The sequence below is a fragment of the Myodes glareolus genome, chromosome 7 (assembly GCF_982192425.1).
Source record: "Myodes glareolus chromosome 7, mMyoGla1.1, whole genome shotgun sequence".
Classification (NCBI taxonomy): Eukaryota; Metazoa; Chordata; class Mammalia; order Rodentia; family Cricetidae; genus Myodes; species Myodes glareolus.
This window is the reverse complement of record NC_142032.1, coordinates 22,857,786-22,885,562: the sequence shown is the minus strand read 5'-3', so window position 1 is coordinate 22,885,562 and position 27,777 is coordinate 22,857,786. Positions and strand designations below refer to the sequence as shown.

Genomic DNA, 27,777 nt, shown 5'->3' with positions numbered 1-27,777 from the left:
GGCTGATCACAGCTGTGTCAGGCAGAAGGATCTCCATGGATACAGCTGTGGCCCTAGTGTTTAGCCTCTGCTGTTTGCTTCTCCTCTCACTCTGGAGAAAGAGCTCTGAGAGAGGGAAGCTCCCTCCTGGTCCCACTCCTCTCCCAGTTTTTGGTAATTTTTTCCAAATAGATGTGAAGAACTTCAGCCAATGCTTGACCAATGTAAGTATTCTTTGTGATCCTCCAGTACCTTGAAAAAGAAGATAAACTGAAAGTTGTTTTAGATGAAAATCTAGAATTAGAGGCAATATTGTTATAAATAATCAGAAAGTCAAACTCTTGCGAAGTATTATATATCTTATGACTCTTTTTTAAAATTTATTTATTCATTTATTAAAAATTTTCACCTCCTCCCCACCTCCCTTTTCCCTCCCCCTCCCTACCTCCTCCTCCCTCTCTAGTCCTAGGAACAGTCAGGTTTCCATGCCCCGTGGGAAGTCCAAGGTCTTCCCCCCTCCATCCAGGTCTATAAACGTAAGCATTTAAACAAACCAGGTTTCCACAAAGTCAGTCCATGTAGTAGAATCAAAACCCAGTGCAAGTGTCTTTGGCTTCTCAGTTAGCCTTCATTGCCAGCCACATTCAGAGTGTCCAGTTTGATCACATGCTCCATCACTCCCAGTCCAGCTGGCCTTGGTGAGCTTCCATTAGATTCGTCCCAGTGTCTCAGTGGTTGGACGCACCCCTCGTGGTCCTGATTTCCTTGCTCATGTTCTCCCTCCTTCTGCTCCACATTTGGACCTTGGGAGCTAAATCCAGTGCTCCAATGTGGGTCTCTGTCTCTATCTCCATCCATCACCAGATGAAGGTTCTATGGTGATATGCAAGATATTCATCAGTGTGGTTATGGGACAAGGCCAGTTCAGGCACCCTCTCCTCTGCTGCCCAAGGAACAATCTGGGGACCTCTCCGTGGACCTGGGAACCCCTCTAGAATCAAGTCTCTTGCAAACTCTAAAATGGTTCCCTTAATTAAGATATTTACTCCCCTGCTCCCATATCTACCCTTCCTCCAACCCACCCATCCCATTCCCCCAAGCTTTCCCCAACACTCCCCTTCTCCCCTCTCTCTACCCATCTCCTCTTTCATCCCCTCCCGCATCGTGCACCCAAGTTTTGCCTGGAAATCTTGTCTACTTCCAATATCCAGGAGGATAACTATATGATTTTCTTTAGGTTCAGCTTCTTATTTAGCTTCTCTAGGATCACGAATAATAGGCTCGAAGTCCTTTAATCGTGGCTAGAATCCACTTATGAGTGAGTACATACCATATTCCTCTTTTTGGGTCTGGGTTACCTCACTCAGTAAAGCGTTTTCTATTTCCATCAATTTGCATGCAAAATTCGAGATGTCATTGTTTTTTACCGCTGAGTAAAACTCTAATGTGTATATGGTCCATACCTTCTTTAACCATTCTTGTATTGTGGGGCATCTAGATTGTTTCCAGGTTCTGGCTATGACAAATAGTGCTGCTATGAACATAGCTGAACAAATACTTTTGTAGTATGATACGGCATCTCTTGGGTATATTCCCAAGAGTGGAATTGCTGAGTCCTGAGGGAGGTTGACTCCCAGTTTCCTGAGAAACCGCCACATTGATTTCCAAAGTGGCTGCACAAGTTTGCATTCCCACCAACATGGATGAGTGTTCTTCTCACTCCACATCCTCTCCAGCATAGACTCTCATTGGTGTTTTTGAGTTTAGCTATTCTGACAGGTGTAAGATGGTATCTCAAAGTTGTTTTGATTTGCATTTCCCTGATCGCTAAGGAGGTTGAGCATGACCTTAAGTGTCTTTTGGCCATTCGAAGTTCTTCTGTTGAGAATTCTCTGTTCAGTTCAGTACTCCATTTTTAATTGGGTTAATTAGACCTTTGGTGTCTAGTTTCTTGAGTTCTTTGCATATTTTGGAGATCAGACCTTTGTCTGATGAGGGGTTGGTGAAGATCTTCTCCAAGTCCGAAGGTAGCCTTTTTGTCTAACTGACAGAGTCCTTTGCTTTACAGAAGCTTCTCAGTTTCAGGAGGTCCCATTTATTCATTGATTCTCTTATTGTCTGTGCTACTAGGGTTCTACCTAGGAAGTGGTCTCCTGTGCCCATGTCTTGTAGACTACTTCACACTTTCTCTTCTATCAGGTTCAATGTGGTCAGATTAATATTGAGGTCTTTAATCCATTTGGACTTGAAATTTGTGCATAGTGATAGACATGGATCTACTTAAATTCTTCTACAGTTTGACATCCAGTTGTGCCACACCATTTCTTAAACATGCGTTCTTTCTTCCGTTGTATACTTTTAGCTCCTTTGTCGAAAATCAGGTGTTCATTGGTTTGTAGGTTAATATCCAGGTCTTCTATTTGATTCCATAGGTCGACTTCTCTGTTTTTATGCCAATACCAAGCTGTTTTAAATACTTTAGCTCTGTAATAGAGTTTGAAGTCAGGGATAGTAATACCTCCAGAAGTTCCTTTATTGTATAAGATTGTTTTGGCTATCCTGGGTTTTTTGCTTTTCCATATAAAGTTGATTATTGTTCTCTCAAGGTCCATGAAGAATTTTAATGGGATTTTGATGGGGATTACATTGAATCTATAGATTGCTTTTGGTAGAATTGCCATTTTTACTATGTCGATCCTCCCAATCCAAGAGCAATGGAGACCCTTTCATTCTCTTGCAAAGTGTTCTGTATTTTATGACTCTTATAGCTGGCCATTGTCAGGAATTCAGTAATGAGTGAGGTTTCTGTAGAAAGGACATTTACTTCTTCGCATGTTATAAAACAAAAAAATTCCACAAATTGGCAAAATTTGCAAATATTTCCTATCTTAACAAAACAAAACCCAACCTTTTCCTTTATGTTTGATTGAAGAACAATTGTCAGTAATGTATTTTTTTCAATAAGCCTTATAGAATTTTAGAAAGACAGTTTTACAAAGGTTATTAATTTGATGTAGAAACTAGCAAAGTAACTGATGCCTAATTTAACTAAATACCAATGGACTTGGAATATCACAAGAAATGCAATAGAGAAACCAAGATTTTAGCATATTTGGTGATGTTTATTTCCTGCCAGAGAAGGAACTACTTATCCAGGAAATGTTGTATGCCTATGGTGCAGCTCCTGTGGTGCCCACTCTCTGTGCCATATCTGGTTCCTCTAAGGAATCAACTGTGGTGGCTAGCAAATTTGCATTTCAAAAGTAAGTGGGGCTTACATTGCTGCTTTATTGCTGCATCATTTTGTCTATTCCACTGGTGCACTTGCCTATTTTTTGTAACTATCACATAAGTCTATAATATAATTTGGTATCAGTTATTGTTATACCTCAAACAGCATTTTTACTCCTTAGGAGTGCCTTGACTATTCCTGGTCCTTTTATGTGTTATATGATGCCCTCTGCTCTTTTCCTAAACCTGTAAATATGATATCAGATATCTGATGTATAGCATTAAATCTATAAATGTAGTAGTATGAGTTTAGTAGTATGTGTGTTTTGTTACTTGGTTTCTGTTTCTTCCCTGGTCTTCTGACTGCAGTGACCTGTTGTTGAGGAAAGAGTCTCCACACTAATATTATCAGTGTGAATGTGGTGACTCCATGGAGAATGAAATGGCTTTTTTTTTGCTGGTATTTTCAATTTTTTATTTCCTATTTTCAGTTCTCAAAAGTCTATGGCCCTGTTTTCACCCTGCACTTGGGCATGATGCCCACTGTGGTGTTGCATGGGTATGAAGCAGTGAAAGAGGCTCTGATTGATCATGGGGAGGAGTTTGCTGGCAGAGGAAGCTTCCCACTTGCTGAAAGAATTAATAAAGGTCTTGGTAAGTAATTGTACATGTTCATATGAGGGGTGCAGTGTTTCTGTTGAAAGTGAAGACTGAAAGGAGGGTTGGGACTTTTTCCCTAGGTACAGGTTGGACCTCTCTGTGGTTTCCACCCATAAGATCTCTCATTTGTTCATAGAATATTTTTCCTAGTGTGGTAATTTCTTTTTTCTGAAATTTAAAAATTTTTAAAAAACTATCTTTTCCCATTTTACATACCAATCTCAGTTTTCACTTCTCCTTTCCTCTACTTCCTCCAACTTCCCCTGCACCACATCCCCATCCACTTCTCAGAGAGGGTTAGTCTTCAACAAAGTCTAGCAAATTGCTTTAAGTGAGGAACAAGGCTCTCTCCACTATATGTAGACTGAGCATGGTATCTCTCTAAAGAGAATGAATTTCAGAAAGCCAGTGCAAGAAGTAGGAAGAGATCCTGTTTCTCCATTTCTTTAGGCATTATTTTTAGTAATGGAAACAGATGGAAAGAGATAAGACGCTTCACTCTCACAACTCTGCGGAATTTGGGCATGGGCAAAAGGAACCTTGAGGACCGTGTTCAAGAGGAAGCACAGTGCCTTGTGGAGGAACTGAGGAAAACCAATGGTAAGTGCAGATTTAAGCATTTGCATCTTAGTCAAGGTGTGTGTGTGTGTGTGTGTGTGTGTGTGTGTACATATGTCATGTTGATAACACCCATTCTAAAATTTTCTTTTTAAATATATGTTTCATGTTAATTTTCTTTTGTGCTGAATAATTGTGCATTTCCATCAGCACAAGTGTACTTTGTCTTTGTGGATGATTTCACCACAGAATCATTGCTATTTATAATAGTGACAGAGCCCAATCAGAGGATTTTTGTTTTCATTTTCTTGAATTACAGAGGTTTGAGGAAATTAACAGAGCAGTACAGGGATTCTTCTAGGCCAATGTTTACAGTTCTAGGTAACACTGATTTAATTTACACTTGTCATTTCTTAGCCTAGTGTAATAGAATTTTCATCATTTATTTTTTTCTACTATAGCATAATCTTCAAATTGTATTGCCATTTTGTAAAAATTGTTTACTACATTGAGAATTTTATACAATGTGTTTTCATCATTTTCACCCACCAACTCTACTGAGATAAACCTAAGATATACCTCAGTTTTCTATCTACCCTACTTGGTGTTGTCTCCTTAGTTACTATACACCTGACATGATTTAGGCTTTACATATAAGATTTTTGTAAGAAAATATTTATTAAAAAGGAACCAACACCTATACTCCTCAAATTATTTTGTAAAATAGAAAATGATGAAACACTTCTAAAATCTTTGTACAATGTACACTTTGTACACTTCTAAAATCTTTGTTGGGGCAGGTTGGTCACTTGTTCTTCCTGGCCACTTGGCTAGCTTACACCTAAAATAATCACACAAAAACCATAATATTTAAGACACTGCTTAGTCCATTAGCTCTAGCTTCTTTTTTTTTTATTATTAATCTAAAACATAACGTTTTATTATTGGATGAAGAATATTGTCTTTTCTTATGTTTTTTTCAACTGTCTGAAATTTATTAAATTATAGAAGTTTCCATTTCCTCCCCTCCTCCCAACACCCTCCCACTCCCCCCACTCCCCCTCCTCCTTCCTCTCCATCCCTAAGAGCTGTCAGGGTTTCCTGCCCTGTGGGAAGTTCAAGTTCCTCCCCACTCCCTCCAGGTCCAGGAAGGGGAGTATCCAAACAGACTGGATCCCAAAAATTCAGTATATGCAGAGGAAACAAGTCCCAATGTCATTGTCAATGGCTTTTCAGAAAGACTCCGGGCCAGCCACATTCAGAGAATCCGGCCACCTTCAGAGAATCTGGTTGGATCACGTACTCGTTCAGTCCCAGTCAACTGGCCTTGGTGAACTCTCATTAGATCAGTCCCCTTGTATCAGTGGATGAACGCACCCCTCGCGGTCCTGAGTTCCTTTTTCATGTTCTTCCTCCTTATGCTCCTCATTTGGACCTTGGGGGGCTCAGTCCAGTGCTCCAATGTGGGTCTCCGTCTGTATCGCCATCCATCGTCGGATGAAGGTTCCCTCTGGTCTTGCCTTCTTTGCTCACATTCTCTTTCCTTCTGCTTCTCGTTTGGACCTAGGGAGTTAAGTCCAGTGTTCCAATGTGGGTCTCTGTCTCTATCTCCATCCATCGCCGGATGAAGGTTCTATGGTGATAAGCAAAATATTCATCAGTATGGTTATAGGCCAAGGCCGGTTCAGGCACCCTCTCCTCTGTCCAGAGAACAATCTGGGGATCTCTCCTTGGACCTGGGATCCCATATATAATCAAGTCTCTTGTAAACCCTAAAATGACTCCCTTAGTTGAGATATATACTTCCCTGATCCCATATCCATCCTTCCTCCCTCCCCCCATCCCAGTCCCCCGAGCTTTCCCCATTCCTCCACTACCCCCTTCTCTCTAACTCTCTCCCCTTCCAACAACCCTCCCCCCCCATGCACCCGAGGTTACCTGGGACTCTTGTCTATTTCCAATCTCCTGGAGGATAACTACATGATTTTTTCAGGTTCACCTTCTTATTTAACTTCTCTAGGATCACGAATAATAGGCTCAAAGACCTTTAATTATAGCTAGAATCCACTTGTGAGTGAATACATACCATATTCCTCTTTTTGGGTCTGGGTTACCTCACTCAGTAAAGCGTTTTCTATGTCCATCTATTTGCATGCAAAATTCAAGACGTCATTGTTTTTTTTTACCGCTGAGTAAAACTCTAATGTGTATATGGTCCACACCTTTTTTAACCATTCTTCTATTGAGGGGCACCTAGGTTGTTTCCAGGTTCTGGCTATTACAAATAGTGCAGCTATGAACATAGTTGAACAAATACTTTTGTAGTATGATACGGCATCTCTTGGGTATATTTCCAAGAGTGGAATTGCTGGGTCCTGAGGGAGGTTGACTCCCAGTTTTCTGAGAAACCGCCACACTGATTTCCACAGTGGCTGCACAAGTTTGCATTCCCACCAACAATTGATGAGTGTTCCCCTCACTCCACATCCTCTCCAGCATAGGCTATCATTGGTGTTTTTGAGTTTACCTATTCTGACAGGTGTAAGATGGTATCTCAAAGTGGTTTTGATTTGCATTTCCCTGATCGCTAAGGAGGTTGAGCATGTCCTTAAGTGCTCTAGCTTCTTATTGGAAAACTCTTGCATCCTAATTTATCACATCTATATTAATGTGTGTATCACCATGTGGCAGTGGTTACCAGTCAAGTTTCGGCATGTCTATCTCTGGTGGTGGCACAATGGCATCTCTTTGACTCTGCCCTTCTTTCTCCCAGCATACAGCCTAGCTTTTTCCTGTCTAGGTCTGTTTTTCCCTCGCCTTAGGCTCAAAGCAGTTCTTTATTCATTAACTGATAAAAGCCACATGCAGACAGAAGCACCTCCCACACAATTTCCTCTTTTCTGCTTAAACAAAAAGGAAGGTTTTTTTAACACAGTAAAATAATATTTAACAAAACAGGTATCAAGTAAGAATTACAGTTATAATATTTATATCTACTTTATCTTTTATCATAGCTAACAAATTCTTCAACTCCATCAAAGACTCCAGAAGGATATGATATTACCTAAGTAAACAAAAAGTGCATTGTAAACAACTTCCAAATCTCTAGAAATAACAGAGATCTCTTGCTGGCTGGACAGTCACCCAAAATTCTTTTGTACTATAGGGGCATCCATCTTCAGCCTCCAGGCCCATAGTATTCAGCAGACTTTTCCATGAAGTAGAAAATTTCAAAGACATTTCCACCTATATTGGCAGTTTGCCAGGCACTTTCTTTTGTATCCTGTAGAATGTCTAGTAGAGACTTTCATGAAGCAGGATGCCCAAAGACCATCTCACCTTTAGGCAAGTTTAGGAGCCATTTTTCTGCTGGTCCTGCATGTCCAGTTTAATAGTTCAGGCGAGAGCAATTTCTTGCCCAAATGACTAACAAACTCTATAAGAAGCCTCTTAGATGCCCATCTTCCTCTTGAAGCAAATGTGTCTCTGCCATGAAAGTACTAACTTCTTAAAATATTTTAAATGCCATATTCTGAAGTCTTTGAAAGGTTTGAGGAATATCTGCCTATCCGAAATACATTTCTGTATATCTGGAAACTCTAACCAACATGACTACAATCTTAACGATTATAGATGATTCTCTCTTTACCTATGTTTTTAAATTATATATTACATTTTAAAATGAACTGCACAAACACAATAACTTAATCAAGAGCAGTAATATAGATATACAGTATCACAAAATTTACCTTAAATTTGTATCAACAAATTAAGATCCATAGCAAAGCAAATTATTCATCTCTATAGCATATCACCCTTTCAATGTAAAGAAACAATTATAAACAATATTTGGGAATATGGGCATAGTTTTCTCCATACTGCTTCCTCCTCTTTGGAGGCACTATTAATCAGATCTTTCATGGTGTATCCTGTGTGCTAGGTTCATCTTAGTCAGCAGTTGGGTGAAGTAATTTTTTGAGGGTGTTCACAGCAACCTTTCAGAGGGTAGTGTTCTATCAAAGGATATTACCCTGGAATGAATCCACAGGTTCTCATCCTCTGTGGAGACAAAAGAGTAACTTCTTTTACAAAGCATCATATCCTTAGACCCAAATTTGGAAGTCATGATATCTTTATAATATATATGCTGGTTTAGTTCAGCAGCCCATACAATGAAATATCTCTCTGTACTTAGCTCATTCACAGTGAAAAAAATTTTAAAATAACATAATAATAAACATAATGCAGAGCCTTTGTGAATTTTTCATTTTTATGTGGTTTATTATTCTTTCAATGACTATCTGTACTCTGTCTCTTTAAAGACTTTACCCATTTTTTAAAGCAATAACTTTATTTTATGGCACTCTATATTCTTTTTCCTCTCTCCCAAGCCCAATTACATTTCTCCAACACAATGAGTCATCTGAATTTGTCTCTATTCCATATCTGTAATTCTTCTCTGTCCAGGAGTGCTTTTTAAAATGTTAAATACTTCTTATAATTTAAGCTGTGCCATTACTAGGGTATATATGGCAATTACTGCTTGCCCCATCCTGTCCAGTCAGAAGAGCTGCTTGCTGTTTTCCTTTCAAGAGCCACATACTGCCCCACTTCCAGGCACATAGCTGATCCAAGTTGCCAAGTTGCAGCAGTCTGCTCACAAACCCCATCCAAATGCTCTGTAGCCAAAATACCTACCTGAGAGAGTCAGAGTTCACATTAGAGCATGACCCAGAAAACTGAGGTTTCAAGATGGCATGGCTTTTTTTCTTTTGTTACAGCTGAATCAGGAAAACCTCTCTTAAGGGACTATGGCAAGCCACTGGTTGAAAAACAAATGCTGGTAAACTTTGTTATTTTGTGTCTAGAATTTCTTTTCAAACCCTCTCTGGTTTTACATGGATTTAGTCCACCACGTTAGCGTGCCCGTTTGTAGGTATCAGGTAAAGATGGATGCTTAAAAGAAATCCCACACTAGGTCAGAATTAAGAATAATAGAGGGTTATTTATTAAGGGATAGACTCACAAGTCCGTAATCCTCTGCTGGAATGGAAAACAGCAACTGAGTCCTGCAGTCAGAAAAGAGACCGAATCCTCACTTTACATCAGCATAAATAGTATAAGAGACCATGACCAAGTGGACAGGTAACTTAAAGGCTACTGGTTGTAGGATTTCTTACAGCAGTATTTTCATAATATCAAAACAAGGCAACGTATAAAAGAAAGGAAGAAATGAAGGAACAAAGAAAGAAAGATAAAACGAAGGGAACAAGGAAGAAAGGAAGAAAGAAAGAAAGAAAGGAAGGAAAAAAGGAAGGAAGAAAGGTCATATCTCTGATGACCGTGGAGAATAATTTTTTATAAAGTATTTGTAACCAAATTGATAATGCATCAAAACTATTATCTACTGAGATTTTTTTGGATTCAATCCCAAGCTTCAGGGATGGTTCAACATACGTAAACCAATAAACATAAACAACTTCATCATTTCCTTTCACATGGCACTCTCTGTTTTGAATTACATTCTATCTAAACACACATGACAGCACAAAAAAATCTGCAAGATGCACAAAGAGAAAACAAGAAAATTATTTATTAATGAAATCATGGCTTTAACTAAACATGAACTGCTTTTGCTAACCTGCTGACTCTGTCTTTAATTCTGAGAATCATTTCTGCCCATGTACACCTTTTCTTTTGTGTGTGTTTGTAGAATATGAATTACTTTTCTTTTGCTACTGCTATAAATGCTACTTACCTAAGAAGTTCCTGACCTGAAAAAAATCAATTATTACTATTTAATTTCTAAGGACTTAAAGTTATTTTTCCAAACAAAATGAAAGTAAAGATTGAAAATCAATTTAATCTGTGAACGGCATGTATACATTGAGAAAAGTTCTTTCATCTTTCACTGTTGTTGACTTAAATAAATCATTCCCTGATAGCATAGAATATAATCATGTTTTCATACCCTGGTAAGTGTACAACAATATTAAAGAGTTTCCTGTTATTCAAATGTATTTTCATTTATCAAGAACACTGATTTTTTTTATGTGATACGTATTTGAGGTCTACAGATTTAAATTTTAGGTCAGCTTGAATGTAAAGTTTATTTATCATTTGTTCAAAGTCAGTTCACTATAGAAGACACATCAGAAGAAAATGTGCTGAGAGGTGGAGAGATGGTTTATCACTTGAGAGAGAATGCTCCTTCAAAGAACCAACAATGGGTTCCAAATGCTGGTGTCAGGCATTTCCATGAGTTCTGACATGCTTTCGTAGTCTCCAAAGATATAACACACAGATACCACACACACACACACAAACACACACACACACACACACACCTGCGAATTCATGAACACAAATAAAAATAAGTCTAAAATGGAATTTTCATTATGATTTTTCAAATTTTAAGCATTATATCAGCAAAGTAATTTAATAATGGTGATTTTGTGAGATGTTTACAAATTTAGAAACTACACTGTATCTCAAATATGCTGTGTAGAGTTTGAACATAATCATTGTTTACTTCTTTTAAAAATAAACATTATTGTTGCAAATACTGTATATAGGGTGGGTTTCATATAGGTATTTCATAGGAGTGTAACATGTGTTTCAAACACACCTTCCTGCAATCACCTTTCTGGTCATTCCCATTTTTTTTATTGTATCCTCTCCTGGGACTCATTGTTTTAATTAAAAAGGTTGTTTATTTTTATTTTATGTATATAAATGTTTGCCTGCATATACATGTGTACACTGCTTGTGTACCTGGTGCCACCGAAGTAAGAAAATTGTATCCTATTCCCCTGAACTGGGGTTACAGAAAGTTACGAGCCACTGGGAGGCTGCTCAGAACTGAACTCTAAAACTAAACTCTAAAATCTTCTTAAACAGCAGAAATTACTTTGAATGCAGAGCTCTATGTCTAGCACTGACCTTGTTATACTTTGTGTCTTCTTTTCAAGTACGGCGTTTACTTCTTCTGGAAAAAAAGCATTGTCTTAAATGATGAAATGAGAAAAGGGAAGTTTCTATTACTGCCCTCATATTGTTTTCCCTCTTGGAATTTAACTGTAATACGAAAGTTTTCATTTTATTTAGTGATGCAAACAAATCTGCATGGAAGTGGCTGTTCTAGAGATTACACATTATTCTCAAGTAATGAGAAAGAATTCTCCCCACAATTTTTCTTCTAATACCAGAACTCACCTGCAGTGGAGTTCCTCCTTCCTTGGATCAATACTCGCTTCTTTGGTTTACTCATTGTGGCTTCAGATCTTCCAGGTGTACACTCTTCTATTTTCATCTGAGTGTTACAGGGTCATTAGGTATTCCAGTAAGAAACAATTCTGTTCCAAATACTAGAAAATTCAGGTTTAAAAACCTTTTGTTTTCTTTCAAGTTCCAGATAGTTTAAAGTGTAAAAATTGCTATGTCAGATATGGTCTGTTCTACTTCAACTACTGAGGACGAGGCCACCTCAAATTTAAGATTAAAGTGATACATTAATTCTACATATAATGACTGCTTAGCTGTTAGGAAAATTGTAGATAGGATATGGTTTACAACTTCTAATGACTCTTTACTTGTTAACAAAACCAAAACATTCTCATTGTCCATTTTAATGGTATTTTTTCCAATTGTTCTTCAGGCTCACCCTGTGATCCCACGTTCATCCTGAGCTGTGCTCCCTGCAATGTCATCTGCTCCACTGTTTTCCAGAATCGTTTTGATTATAAAGATCAGGATTTTCTTAACCTGATGGAAAAATTAAATGAGAATATCAAGATTGTGAGCTCCCCCTGGATGCAGGTGAAGTCAAGATCTTTTCCTACTGCAAACATATTTTTGGTCTTTCATTCTCAAAGATCAAATTAATACGTACTGAGAAGTGAGGTGGTTAGACAACACAGTTCTGAATAACATATTATGGAAAGAATAACTGGAAGACAGGTCTAAATCCTTTGTTATACCAATAGCAAAACTGAAAGGCAGTTTCCAGATTGGTCCAAGGTTGCTAGTTTCATACCCCTTGGTTTTCCATTTGATATCCAGAGAACTCTTTGTATAAAGTATTGCATTTACAGCTGGAAGTGTGGCTCGTTGTTCACCGGACATTCTTCTATTAAACACATTTTCATCATATTACTAGACAGGAATATTTTAGTTTAGAAGGAATATTCCCTCAAAGGCGAAAGAATATTTATGGCAATGAAATCTGCCAGGAAACACTGAGTAGTTTCAGTGGTTTGATGTGTCTGCTGGAATTCTAGTTAACAGATAGACACACAGAAATGAGAAGATGAGTGGTTTAATGCTGTGTGGCCCACAGCCAACATACATTTTCTCAGAGTTGTCCTAGACTGAACAGGCATCTCCTGAACTCTCCCCAAGAATGGCTGTGATCCAGGCTTCCAGTAAATCAAAGCACCAGGCAGTCAGGTACTACTATGGTGAGCAAATGTATGGTGTGTTATGGGAAAGACAGAAGGAACGGTTCATGTACTGTAGAGAGAGAGGAACATCTGAAGAGGGGAAACAGTGGAGAGTAGGCTGAGGTGGATGGCTTGTTACTAAAAAGGGCTAAACTTGGCATTCGCTAGAGCATGGCTGCTGTCAGGGTTCATGTCTGGGTACACAGACTTCCTGCAGCCTTGATCTGTGTTGATGTCCACAGCTCCAGGCATCAACCAAGGCAAAGAGTAAAGGGCTGTACAGGGTTGATGCTGTCACTCATTGTTTGAAACACCAGGGAAAAGGGACCCTGCACCTGCTCCTGGCAGCACAGTGAATCTGGTCTTGTTGATAGCGTTGTGGGTGAGCCTGGCCTAGGAATGTGAGCCTGGGGGATCTGACACCGACTGCCCCTCATCTGCCCTGTGGTAGCATGGGTAGGGGAGAGATGCTGCCCACTGGCAGTGGCAGATGGGAGAGCTGTCCAGGAGGTGGTAAGATAGTGACAGCTGCCTTTGCCCCCACCAGCTGCAGAACTCAAGAGAGTGGGGCCAGTACGTTGCTTGGGCAGCACAGTAGACTTGACACTGTTTACAAGGGTATAGGTGAGTCATTCCTGAAGTTCTGAGTCTGGGAGAGCTGGCCCCACTCATCTGTCATGTGGTGGTATGGTTGAAGGAGAGATGTCGCTTTAGGCATTATCCCCTCACAGCCTGAGTCCGATGTGGGGAACTGACCCTCCCCCTTACCAGCTACAGCACTCATTAAAGCAGGCCCTGCTTCTAGCCTAGGCAGCACAGTTGAGTGGCTCCTGTTGACAGTGGCACAGGTGAGCTGGCCCTTAGGTTGTGAGAGTATCATAGGTGTCCATACCCACTAATCTGCCATGTTGTGGTAAGGGATAGGTAAAAATGTTCTTCTCCCTTGCCACTGCTACCTGTGGTGTATGAGGGAGCTGATCCTCCCTCTTTACCAGCTTCAGTGCCTTGGAAAGCTGGATCTGCACCTCCATAGGTAGTAAAGCTGAGTTTACTCTATTGAACCTATTGATTGGCGTGCAGGGCTGCAGGTGAACCAACCTAGATAATGTGAGTATGTGAGATCTGGTCCCTCCCCTCATCTTCTTATGATGGTATGGGTGTAGGTAAGATTGCCTACCCTCCCTTGTAACCTGTGGCAGGTTGCAGGGCTGATCCTAAGGTCATAATATTAGGAGAGTTATCCCTGCCCTTTATCAGCTGCAGCTCTTGGGAGAGTGGCCCGTGCAGGTACCTTGAGTAACACAGTAGATTTTGCCCTGATGGTGTAGGTTGGATGAGCCAACTCTGAGGACATGAAAGCAGCTCCTCGTTATAAAGGGTGAACTAGCCAGAGCAATGTCAGAGAGTACATCATTGTTGTGAGTACAGGGGGAAATTTGGAGAACTGGTCAACAGTGCAACTACCTTGGCCAAAATCTAGGGTTATGAGTTGATGCACTTCAACATCTACCTGACCTGTGATCTGTTAGAGCATGTGGAGGAGCTGGTCATGCAGAACCAGGGATTCAAGATCTTCACAGTGCAGGGTAGCGACAGGATATATAAGACTCCCAGTAAGGGCCCACGGTTGATAGTGTAGCAGAAAGCAGAGACCCCAAGGCCGCCAATGACTCTGTGCAGTGAACACTTGCCAAGCAAATGATATATGGATAAAAGGGTATACTACCTGCCTCACTTTGTCACAATACAGCTTCCATAATAAAACTTTTCTTTTATCTTTTTACTCTTAAATTTTATTCCATTTTATTTTGGGGGATGTTTAAGGACTGGGGGTGGATGCATGGGGATATGATGGTGAATGGGATGGAGGTGCATCGTGTGAGGGATACAAAAGTAAATAAAAAGCTTGTCAAAAAGAAAGAATGACTGTGATCATCGAGAAAACTTGAAATACTATGTTACACTTTTGCTTTCAAAGTCTTTTGGAGCCCCTCCCACTTCTAATTATTTATTCCATGCCATAGGCTAGTTTATAAGAGCTAAAAATGCATGTGTTATGTTTACGATATAAATCAAGTTGCCCAACTCTTTTTACTACTGTCATCATCTAAAAAGTGTAAACGACAATGATTTGCATCATGTCATACTTCAGATTTGTAGAGAATAAATGGTATAAGCCATCAGTCAGTTTTCACAAATAATCGTTATATTAAAGAAGGATTTATGAATATTGAAACTTGATCATGATCTTTCATCAATCGGGCAGTAATTCCCTCCCACCCCAGTTCTCTCTATTACCACAGAGAAGTGCTATGTGTATGAAATAAAACACCTCTTCCTTTTGTTGATTGCGATTTTTCCTTCATTTCTAAATCTATAAATCCATGTTGGTCTTGCTATTTATTATGGATATGTGTATTTCCTCATTTAAAAAGTTCTTTGTCAAGGACTGGAGGAAAGGGTCAGTGGTGAAGAGTGTGTGCTGATCTTCCAAAGGACCTAAGTCCAATTTTCAGCACCCATGTTAGATGATCCAAAACCACTAGCTTTAGGTGATCTGATATTTTTGGCCTCCAATGTACCCACACATACACGACATACATATGTATGCAATGCATACATACCATACACACACCACATACATGACTAAAAGTAAAACAATTCATCTCAACAAAATATTTCTCTCTCTGATTTTGTAGATCTGCAATAATTTCCCTTCATTAATTGACTATTGTCCAGGAAGTCATCGCACAGCATTAAAAAATGTTCAGTATATCTTAAATTACCTTTCGGAAAGAATAAAAGAGCATCAGGAATCATTGAATGCTGCAAACCCTCGGGACTTCATTGATTATTACCTGATTAAACAAAAGCAGGTAAAATATTAATATAAATTTATTTTATTGTCTGATTGTGTTGTGGTTTGTTGAACACTGAAATGTTTGTCAGAGATGGTTTAAGTCATTATTATTTGAAAAACAGTTTTAGTATTTATTTGTGTTGGGATGCACCATATGGATACTGATAATATAAAGGGAATTTGTTAACTAGAACACATTGTCTCTGGTGTTTAAAAATTGTAGCTGAGAACAGCAATACAAAGGGCAGGTAATATGGGAAAAATTCTAATCAAGTAGAAAATAACAAACCCTCGTGGCAGTGTGAATAGTGGCACCATAAATGTTCATGTTGTGAGGCTAGAATTCTTGAATGTCTAGTGAGTTAAAATAGATTTGGCCATGTTGTTACTTTAAAAGGATAGATACAGGAGTTAGTTTTGGAAGGACTGAGTGATATAAGAGAGGTATGTGGTGGGAAGAGAAGGTGTATGGAAGAATGAGCCTTTGAGTACATGTTTAAGTGGATTTTCACCAAAAGGGGTTAATGATTGGTATCTATTAGATATCCTGACAGCATGAACTGCATTGGCATTGTGTAGTTTATTGAAAAGATAATTTTCCATTAAATTTTCTTGAAACTCAGAAAAATCCAGTTGAGTCTAGATTATTGGGTTTTGTTGTGGGCATTGATTCTACTCCACTGGTCTTATGCGTAGTAATACTTAATAACCTGGCATCTGAGTAACCTGATGTTGCTGGGGGTTTTTTTTTTTTGACTATTTTTTCTAGTTTTTGCCTTTTGTCTGATTTTTAGAAATCGGGTTTCTCTGTGTAACAGTCCTGGCTGTCTTGGAACTTGATTTGTTGGCCAGGCTAACCTAAAACGCGCTGAGATCAGCCTGTCTCTGATTCCCAAGTGTTGAGATTAACAACATGCACCACCACTGCCTGGCTAGTTTGTAAGATATAGCTCACATAATTAGTCCACTGAGTGTAAAGTAGTATCTCATGACTGTAGCCATGTTTCACTTACATTATGTTGGTACCTTATATGATTACAAAACACTGCAACTTCTAGCTCCTTCTAGTTGGAAAGCAAACACTTACTATGATAAAACACACCACAGCCACTACTGATGACTCCTTTTCCTTTATACCATCTTTATCAGTTGTTAGTGTAGTTTCTGTATATACAGACCTGCCTACCATGAATAATAGATCATCTAAACAGACTCAGTAGTATATGTGGCATCCAATTTCTGTTTTCTTGTACTTGCATGAAATCTTGGACATTTGTCTAAGTTTTTCTTGTTTCAGTACTTCCTTCTTTCTTTGTAGCAATCTTCATTTTCATGTTTTAATACAACAATGCACTTATTCCTCATTGATGGATATTTGTGTTATTTCAGCCGGAGGCTTCTCTAAGCTCCCTATATATGAATATATGTTGATATCACTTCCTCTGACTATATCTCCACGACTGGGATTTCTGAGTCTAATAAGAATAGCTTTATGGTTTTCATTTTTGAGAAACTGATTAAAAATTCACATTAATGTAGTATTTCATATCTATGAGATCTGCTATTTTCCAAATAGCTGACAGAAATTGGTTTTTTTTTTTGCTGACAGAAATTGTAATTTTGAAACTTAAGAACAATTAACAACAAATAATAACAATTCAGTTAGTATGAAGTAGTACTTCAAGACTGATTAGATTTGTATCTCCTTCACAAACATTGAAAATGGACATTTTTTTAATGTGCTGTTTTGCCTCTTCGTATCTTCAGAGAATTTTTATTCTAATATTTTTGCCCATTGGACTGCTTGCTGTGTAGAACTATAGAATTATGCATGTATCTAAATAGAAACCTTTCCACATAAATAACATGGAAACATAGTTCCATTCTGTAGGTTGTCATTTGTACATTCTCAGTTGGTTTATCTGGGTTTTGATATTTTGATCTGTAATCTATAAGTACAAATCATAAGGATTGAGGCTCATCCATGTTCCATGTTTCTTTACACTTCTAGCATCCTTCTTTTCATGTAGGTATTCTGCTGCTCTGTCATCATCTAATAAAGCCTCTTCCTTTAGGCGGAGCTGTCTTGGAACACAGTTATAAAATATTGGCTGTAGATGTTTAAGTTAACTCCTTGCTATCAAAGCTCTATTGATGTTGATATTGATTTGTGTGTCAACACTTCATTGCTTTCATTACTGTAGTTCTGCAATATGATTTTTAAATAATTATTTTATGTTTGATACATTTGGTTTACTTTTTGCAACATTTTATTAATTTTTTGAGAATTTCATGAGATGTAATTTGAACATAATTCTCAACTTTCATTACCCTCCTCTTTATCCTCTTAACTCTTCTTACCAAACATTGGGATATTTTTCCCCTTTTTCAGCATTAAGTCCAATGTCTGTTGTTCATGTAGTCTCAGGTCTGAGATGTAATCAAGCAATGAGAAGCCATATCACTGTAGGAAACTGACTCCCCCTTGCCAGGAACTAATCAGCTATAATTGGGGTTTCATATTTTCTACCCATACTTTGTGCTATATTTTTATCTGGTGGAGCCTACACAGTTTTGGGGCAGGCTGTCACAGTTGTTGTAAATTCTCATATTCATCTGTCCTTTTGTGTCCAGAAAACACTGATTCCTTGTCGGGGTCACTTCTTCCTTGTTTTTTTGGGGTTCGCGGATCAGACTCACGTTCTCCTCTGTTCTTTCTCCGGCTTTTCTAGGAATTCAGCAGTCAGCACTCACGGTCTCTCTCGTACTTGTTGTCCTTTCTCTGGCTTTTTACAGGGTTCAGTGGTACATTCTCTTTGTACTTCTTGTCCTTTTTCCAGTTTTTCTCGGGCTTCAGTGGTCAGCCCAACATTGGGAGCCATTGTGTTGGGGTCTGTGGCCCCAACATAGAAACTATTTTTCCCTAACTCAACCGGTACAGAGGCACGAGAAATAACAATACACAGTTTACACAGTCATATGGGAAGGGCATCTTAGGCTTCATCCATTCCTCAAGATCTACCCTTGTTTATTCTTCAAAACACCTTTTATCCCCCAGAAGGATACTCATTAATATTATTTTTCCGGGGGATTCCCGGGACTATGGAAAACACCTGCACCTTAAGTCACCAGCTTTGGAATCAACACCTCTCCCCAGGCGATCTACATACGAACAAAAGAGAAGGAGCCATTCATCCTGAGTCTTTGTCAGATGGCTAGGTTGTTTGGCAGGATTGCAGCTGCATTGAAAATTAAGCATGGCCAGAGAGCCTGACTGTAAATATTTTGTATGAAATTTGGGCCCACAATTCCTTGATGTTATTTATCACAGATGATTCTTACATTTCTTCCCCCTCTTCTGCAAAGATTTTTAAATTTTTTGGGGAGGAGTACCTTATGATTTAGGGGTGATCAGGGCACAATACTTCATTCTCTGTACATTGAACAGTTGGGTGTCTCTGTATTAATTTCCATCCTCTGTTAGGAGAAGTTTCTCTGATCAAAAATGTGAGATTTCTGTTCTATGCACATAGTATTAAGTCATTAGGAATCATTTTAACACTTTCCCCATAGTATATTAGAGTAATAGATTTAAGCATCAATTCTTAGATACATAACAGTGACAGATATGGGTCTTATGGAACCAGTGGGTCTTGGTGTGGGATAATTCTGTATTCTGTCAATTATGCTTTAAACAAATGCTGATTGGCCAGTAGCCAAGCAGGAAATATAGGTGGGACAACTAGACAGGAAATCTAGGCAGGGCAATGAGAACAGAAGAATTCTGGGAAGTGGAAAGCTCATTCCTCCCCATTCCTGCCAGACACCGAAGAAGGAAGATGTGACCTGACCCACCAAAAAAGGTACTCCAAGCCATGTGGCTAACATAGATAAGAATAATGGGCTAATATTAATTATAAGAGCTAATACGAAGTCTGAGCTAATGGACCAATCAGTTTATAACTTATGTAGACCTCTGTTCAATTTTCTTTGAGGCTAAATGGCTATGGGAACCAGCAGGACAGAACTCTCAGGCAACAGAAAGGCGCCCACGTGGACAACTGCATCCACATAAAACCTAAGAGAACTTTGTAATCTGAACTTATATGGAAAGAATATTATCATATGAAAAGGCACCTGTACATTTGTGTTTGTTTCCTACTGTGTTTCTCAAAATAGTTGAGATAATCAATCTAGAACTCATCAATGGATTGATAGGAATTGTGGGATACACATTCAAGGATATGTTACATTTAAATATAAGAGAAAATATAGTTATTAATGCATTAAGATAGAATAGGTTTATTTACCTCAAGGACAAAGAATCTTATTATAGACCCATCTCAGTTTAATAGAGAATGCTCAGAGCTACACACAAATGTCTTCTACTGTTCTTTACCAAATCAAGAACACAGTCCTTCAGTTTTATGTATGAATCTGTATATCCCAAGATTAGAACTAACTCACATTCTTCCTTTTATGGTTTTGAGAGGACAGAATACATAATGAATAAAATACTTCATTCATGTTTTAAGGCATGAAAGTACAAAACTGTATACATTCAAGTGCAGATAATCATATCATTGCAAGAGTTAGGCTAGTTAGGAATTTACTGTAAAATTGAAATTAATGAAAATCTGCGCCACAGTCTTTGAAATTATTTGTTAATTTCTTCTCTACTCTACCTCCACGTATTTTGGCAACAAAATAAAATAAAAATTTTGTTAAAGTGTTATTATTAAAAACTTGCACATAAATAAAGTATTATGCCAAATTAACTAGACCCAAAAATCTATACAACTCAATAAACTTCCATACAGTGAGAATAACCATTGGGATTGAATGTTATAGAGTTTTACTTTAAATTTTACACTTTCAGTAATAAATATATAAATTTGCATTAAACTGTAGAGTCATTGTAATCAGATGTTCTGATAAAGAATTTATCAGATTATTGTATCAAATTATTCTTAGGAAAGTCACAATCAACAGTCTGAATTTACACATGAAAATTTGGCAACTACTGTTTTTGACCTGTTTACTGCTGGGACAGAGACAACAAGCACCACGTTGAGATACACTCTACTGCTCCTGCTGAAGCACCCTGATATCACAGGTGAGGATATAGGTGGTGACCACAGTGTTCCTGTAAGATGCTTGAAAGACTCTGCTAGTGTCCTGTGTGTTGTTTTTCTTATAAAAGTCTCAGTCCTTCACCTTCTATGCCATTCACTGAATGTAATAAACAGCATGGCTAAAGGAAACAGACTGTAAGAAAAACAGTCAAGTTCTGGTCAGTGTCTGAGATTTCCGGAGGGTAAACTGAAATAGGCATGACCAGTATCCATTGTCCTGTGGATACATGTCCTTTTATTCTTAAGTCATATTTTTAGGTCAGCAAAAACCTTTTTGTTTCCTTACCTCGTTCTGATGAATCTAACTTTGGGATGGAGAAAAGAAAACTCACTTCCCTGAAGCCAAAGTAAAAAGCCAAGACATTATTGACTTTGGCTAGGATAATGTGCATTATGAGAAGATTCCAAAATGTTTAGATTCTGTAGAAAGATTTTTGATTGATGTGGAAAATGGAGATTAAGAAATTTTGTCAATTCAGAAGTCCATTTCCTTAAACTTTGTTGAACTATGATCTTTTCAACTGTACCAATAGTTTTTTCTTTTGCATTGTATTTTAAAACAGATTCAGTTGTCCAGCACATACAAAACACACCCTCCCATCTGTGCCCAATGCATGATAAAAGCACAAACATGTATAATATTTTTGGATAGGAAGAAATAACAACAAGCAGCCAAGAAGGCTTCACCAAATTTCTGAAACATTATTATGAGGGATGAGAAAAATACAGAACAGTAAACATGATGTTGAAACATTAATGTTAGATGGACATGCTTGTAGTAAGACACAAAAGCTGTGAATCTGTGTCTACAGACATGTAAAGATTCTGGTTCCAAAGCAATAGCAGCTTAAGAAGAGAAAACGTTTGTATATAGGATGCTGGATTGGCTGAGGTTCCCTTCCTATTCCCATTCAGCATGTCACACCCCTCCAGGAAAATAAAATTCTTACAAGAAACTAAGGGTAAGAAGTTCTTTACCAGATACATTGATGACTGACAAGGAATGAACAATGCATAGAAATAAAAGCAGAGGCTGGCAGCATTTGAGTCCCCAAATTCCAGATCTCAGAGCCCCTTCTCTGCCTTGCTCCATGAATGTGAGCAGACAAAAGGAATAAATCAGCACTCCTTATTTTACCAACATAATAGAAAATATTTTCCATGTATTTGCACAATGGATTGAAAACACTCATCCAAGACACAGACTCATGGTGTTTTCAGAACTGAGAAGAAGCATGGCACCCTTCAGGGAAATAATTGAGTCACACATAAACTTTTCTTATTTAGACTACAAAAGTATTAGCCTCAAGATCAGCTGGCTTCTTATGTTTTTATAAAATAAATGACAGAATAGTTTACCATTAGTTATCTTCAATTTTCCATTTCTTCATGAAATTTGAGAGACCATATTTTATCCGATTATGTGAAGTAAAGTAACAGGGAGTCATGGGATCCAGCAGTCTGAATAGCAATTGTCAGAGGATAAGAGTATCACAGAAGTTGCTGCCATTTAGTTCTAATGATGGTGTTTTTTTTTTTTTTCCATGAAGAAACCTTTTAGTTTTACGAGGTTCCAATTTGCTATTGTTAATGAAGTGCGGGGAAAGGAGAAGAGAGTGTGTGGTGTGCTTAGCTCGTATTTGTTTATGGAGATGATGAGATGTAGCTGAAATTTCATTTCCAATATCTGATTGTCATAAAAGTTGTGTACATGTGGGCATATAAGAAACAGTCTGATGTTTGATTCCCCTCTGTATGCTGAGAATATGTTTGATTACCAAATAGGCTGCTTTGGAATATGACAGGTCAAAATATAGCAGGGAAGGAAATCCAAGTAGTGATAGAATAGGGAAAAAGTCAGAATCAGCCAAATGCCATAAACCACTGAAGGAGAAAGCTGCTTGAACCTTACTGGTGGCCACAACCTCATGGTGATATGCAGATGAATAGAATTGAGTTCATTTAAGATGTAAAAGCTAGCTAGGAATACACCTAAGCTGTTGGCCAGTGTTGTAATTAGTACAGTTTCTGAGTGATTATTCGAGTGTGAAAACAAACATGAAGAATCTTTCAAATTGGACACATGCAACACACACATATTCATAAATATATATATATATATATATATAACAGAATGTGACTGTAAGAGAATATTGTATTTAGATAGATTTAGCACTTGACTTCTAATGTCCTTTAGCATAGACAAAATTATTTTGAAGAATTATATTGTTTTATTTGATCTTCTTAATTACTTATGCTTTATTTGTTGTTACAGTTACTAAATAATAAATATATCCTGATCTATCATAATATTTGTAGAGGATAGTGCTATAAATCCACAAAACAGTGTTTCTGTATAAATACTTTTAGCCATGAATGAAAAATGCACATTTACACTTATTTTGGAACACCTGCATTGTGCTGTGTATGGCAAAACATTGTGCCAAAAATGTTACTTTTCTCCCATTTCCCCCTTTGTCACTGTGACCAAATAGCTAAAGTCCAGGAAGAGATTCACCATGTAGTTGGCAGAAACCGCAGCCCCTGCATGCAGGACAGGAGCCGCATGCCCTATACAGATGCCATGATTCATGAGGTCCAGAGATTCATCAACTTCATCCCCACCAACCTGCCCCATGCAGTGACCTGTGACACTAAATTCAGGAACTACATCATCCCCAAGGTGAGCTTGTCTCTTCCCTGCTGCACCTCTGTGCTCTTTATACTCACGGATTCACAGTGTTGTTACAGTCCTCTGAGTTACTGGTGCTGCTGATGACTAATACGGCTTCATGATAAGAGGGGCAGCTCTACTGCAGGCACAGATATACTGGTAATGACGCTCCCACATTTGCTCTTTCTTCCAAATACTGTTTGGCAAAGTTTAGGTTTTTCTGATTCAAAGTCCACATTTTGTCAACTTTCCAAAAGTCTTTTCTGGCTTTTTGTCATTAAGAGAAAAAAAATCTCCAAATTGGAAAGAATTGATATCATGGATTCTTCAACTCATCAATAAGGTTGTGTCATTCAATCATTTTTTGTGATGTTTATTTCTCTGCCCTGTTTCTTTTCATTGATGTAGTCTGTATACATCTTTTCATAGGTCTACTAAATGCTGAGTATCTTTCTGTTATTATTTCTCTAGTGTTACCTCTGCTATTCTTTCTATTAGCTTAATAGTACCAATTTATGTAATTATTCTGTTGGTCTTAATCTTATCTGAACTTATAATTTTTATTGTTTCTAATAATGTATCTGTAAATGTATGTGAAATTGAAGGTATTATGTGGGCTAATACTTTTCTATATACTTTTCATATTTCCGTGTTCTTAGTTTGTCTTCAGTATGATGAATTGCAGGATGGTGATGAACAAAACTATTTGCAATTGACATTTCTGATTAGGATGAAGGATAGTGACTTTAATATCTCCCTATCAATTTTGAAGTCCTAGGATAAACTGATAGCTGTGTAGATCAGATTAAAAATTTTTATCTGATTTATTTAATAGTATATGAGATACACTACTGTGGAGCCAATTATGTTTGAGTATGGCCCAGGAACATAGATTTTCACTTTGAGATAAATTTTATTCATGAAAATCTGTATATTATTTTCAAAATTGTTCTTTATGCCCATTTTATGGTTCTATGTATTGAATACTTTTGATCACTGACTGCATATGGTATAAACACACACACACACACACACACACACACACACATATATATGTGTATACACACACACACACTCATATATATATATATATATAATGGACTTTTCCACTACACATGTTATGTTTATGTACTTAGATACAACTAAATAATAAGTATAAAAAAGGGCAAGATAGGAACAGCACATCTCCTCATATCATCCTTGGGTTTAAGCCTAGTTTGAGGTGAGTGTTGTATCAGCTAAACTTCTACTCTGTCATTTTTCTCCTGCAGTTTGATGACATGACAGTTTTCTTTAGGATCTATTCAAGTAGGATGTTCTATTCTTGTACTTTATGAAACAACCAAGTTGATTCTACATTCTGAGAACTAGGATAAACTATTTCTTAGATGAGTTAGAGCCACTGATGTCATCAAAACAAATAGGATAGGAAGGAACGGATGATCTTTGCCATAATTGTTCTGGCAGATTTCAGCCTTTTTAGGCCAAGAAGATTGTGCTGCCCCTTCAGAAACTCTCATTGCAGCAGAGCAGCAGTCACAGCCAACATGTAAACAAGTGATTGTGAATATACTATGTTCAATGCCTGTTGACACTAGAACTTAATTTTCACATAATTTTCATATATCAATAGCAGTCTTTTTAGTTTTAAAATTTTAGACACATTAGATAAAACTGCTTTCTAATATGTGTTGGCAACCTTGAAAAAAAAATTTAGATCACATTCCTAGAAACTTTGAAATGATATAAAGTTAGTTTGTGTACTAGTTAAAGAGAACTTGCCTGCATCAGCTCCCAGCAATTTCTGTGTCTTCAGAAGTTCTACTGATTTAGCTGTCACCTGATCATCTTACCTTCATCATACTTTGTTTTATTTTATTGTCTCCCTTTACTCCCCATTCCATTCCTTCCTTTTTTCTCCCAAGAAGTCCTCATCCAGCATTTCTCTCTCTCTCTCTCTCTCTCTCTCTCTCTCTCTCTCTCTCTCTCTCTCTCTCTCTCACACACACACACACACACACACACACACACACACACACACGTGTATATTTCAGCCAAATATTTCTATATTTATGTTTGTACATTCATTTATATACAAGATTGGACACATCTACTCTGGCACATAGCCTTGCATTTTCATTCTTATAATATAAATTCAAAGATAGATAGATTCTATAAGTGAGAGAAAAGAAGTGGCCTTTGTCTTTCCAAATCTTCCTTATTGTATTTAATGAATGGTCTCATATTCTATTCAAAGCACTCAATGAATTTTTCTACTTGGAACCCGATTCTCATGAAGGGAATGTAGACATATGTAATGAACTAGAGCAGTCAGTGTTCAGGGAAGCATGAGTTCAATCTAAAGGAAAGGGAGAAGAGACTCAGAATTTTAGTCCAAGTACTCCTGTGAAATGTCATTGAAGTCACCTCAGCTACAACACTTTGACTGACTTCCTCCCTGCTACTTACTGTTCTGCCTGTTGAAATGTCCCTACCATTCTTTGTTCTCCGTGCCAACTATGTAGCAGAAGGTAAACCTGGATATTTTCCTGATTTGTCCTAGCTCTATGATTTCTTTTAACTTTGTTTTTGTGTGTTGTTGTAGGGAACAACGGTAATAACATCACTGTCATCAGTGCTGCATGACAGCAAGGAATTCCCCAACCCAGAAACATTCGACCCTGGCCACTTTCTAGATAAGAATGGAAACTTTAAGAAAAGTGACTACTTCGTGCCATTTTCAACAGGTAATAGGAATTCATTTCCATGGATCCAGAAACATGAGGATCTGTGGAGACTTACATAGGGGCTCCTTAATGGGCAGTGATCAGGAGTATGACTTTCAGTGTTTAAGCGTGTATAAAGAGATTGTTTCTCTGTCAGGATATGAAAGTGAGGTTTTAACTGTTTATCCACTGTTCAAAATTCAGAAAGCTGGAGTACAGTGTGTTTGTATTCTTCCTTTAGTTACATCACAAAAAAACCATGATAAGCAAAGGCCATTTACACTTACTCACTCACCATGAAAATGGAGACGTCATAATTTGCATTCAGGTCTTCTTTGCTGTATCACTCACCTCTATTCTCAACTATGTAATTACAAGTCTCCAAAAATATCGAAAATTATCGAAGAGCACTAAGTTCACTTGGTAAACACATGAGTGAACAATGCTTCTTAAATTTCAGTTAATGTAGGGCAATGAGAAAGACTCCCAGATCTTTAGGTTATAGGTGATATCAGTACATTTATCTCTCCAGCCTTACATATTAAAGCAAAAATGGAACACCATTCTAATAAATGACTCCCTAGTTGCCTCAAAATTCATGGGTTGTGGAGAATCATGAGAAGAAATCACTTATCATTGATAAAAGTTCATGAATAGATCAGAGAGTTAATTATTTTTGATAATTAATGCAGAATTCCTCCTCAGTCTCTTAGAAAGCCCGATACAGATGTGAACAACTAAAACTCATTAAAAAGTATTTTTGAACAATGTATTTCTATACTATTAAGATAATAGTATAGGTTAATTGAGAAACAAATGTGTTCCACATTTTTCGATTTGCTGAATTAATTGTCCTTTCATTCATCCACACATCTATGCATCCACCCAAAACTTACCCTTCATTCATAGTCTCAGTTACAAATGCAGTGATTCTCAAGTTTACAAATGAGAATTGTAATCTTTGATTTTATCCCCCCTAGGAAAACGGATTTGTGCAGGAGAGGGCCTGGCACGAATGGAGCTGTTTCTATTTCTCACCACCATTTTACAGAACTTTAAGCTCAAATCTCTAGTTAATACTAAGGATATTGATACAACCCCAATGCTCAATGGATTTGCCTCTGTGCCACCCAAATACCAGCTCTGCTTCATTCCTATCTAAAGAAGAGCAGATTGCCTACCCCAAGCTGTATTGTTTTCTGTAAGTCTCTAGACCTTCATTCACCTCCTTCCCCATCTTGGACAAGATGTCCTTCCCTCCTCTCCTGTATTCCCATTCTGTCACAACCCAGGAAACACCTGTTAACTATTTTGCAACTTGTTGAATCACATTAGAAACATATTGCTATATTCTATTCTCTGCAACTGTGTTATTATTTCTTTTGCTAATGTGTATCTGGCCTTTAAAATAGAACTTCACTGCAAATAATGTAATAAGAGAATTCAAGGTCATTTTCTTCTGTATGTTTTCAGTAATAAATAAGTTTGATTTGCGCACCTGTTCTTAGACTTT

At 37.8% G+C, this 27,777-nt stretch overlaps 1 protein-coding gene across 1 annotated transcript; it reads left to right on the top strand.

The window, feature by feature from the left end:
• Nucleotides 1-27,761, top strand: LOC148121318 (cytochrome P450 2C26-like). The gene is made up of 9 exons (XM_087907921.1): nt 1-203; nt 3,702-3,864; nt 4,321-4,470; nt 12,086-12,246; nt 15,569-15,745; nt 20,704-20,845; nt 23,360-23,547; nt 26,144-26,285; nt 27,245-27,761. Exons 1-9 carry the CDS (start codon nt 36-38, stop codon nt 27,424-27,426), a joined length of 1,473 nt encoding a protein of 490 aa, XP_087764047.1. The 5' UTR covers nt 1-35; the 3' UTR covers nt 27,427-27,761.
• The last annotated feature ends 16 nt before the right edge of the window (nt 27,762-27,777 follow it).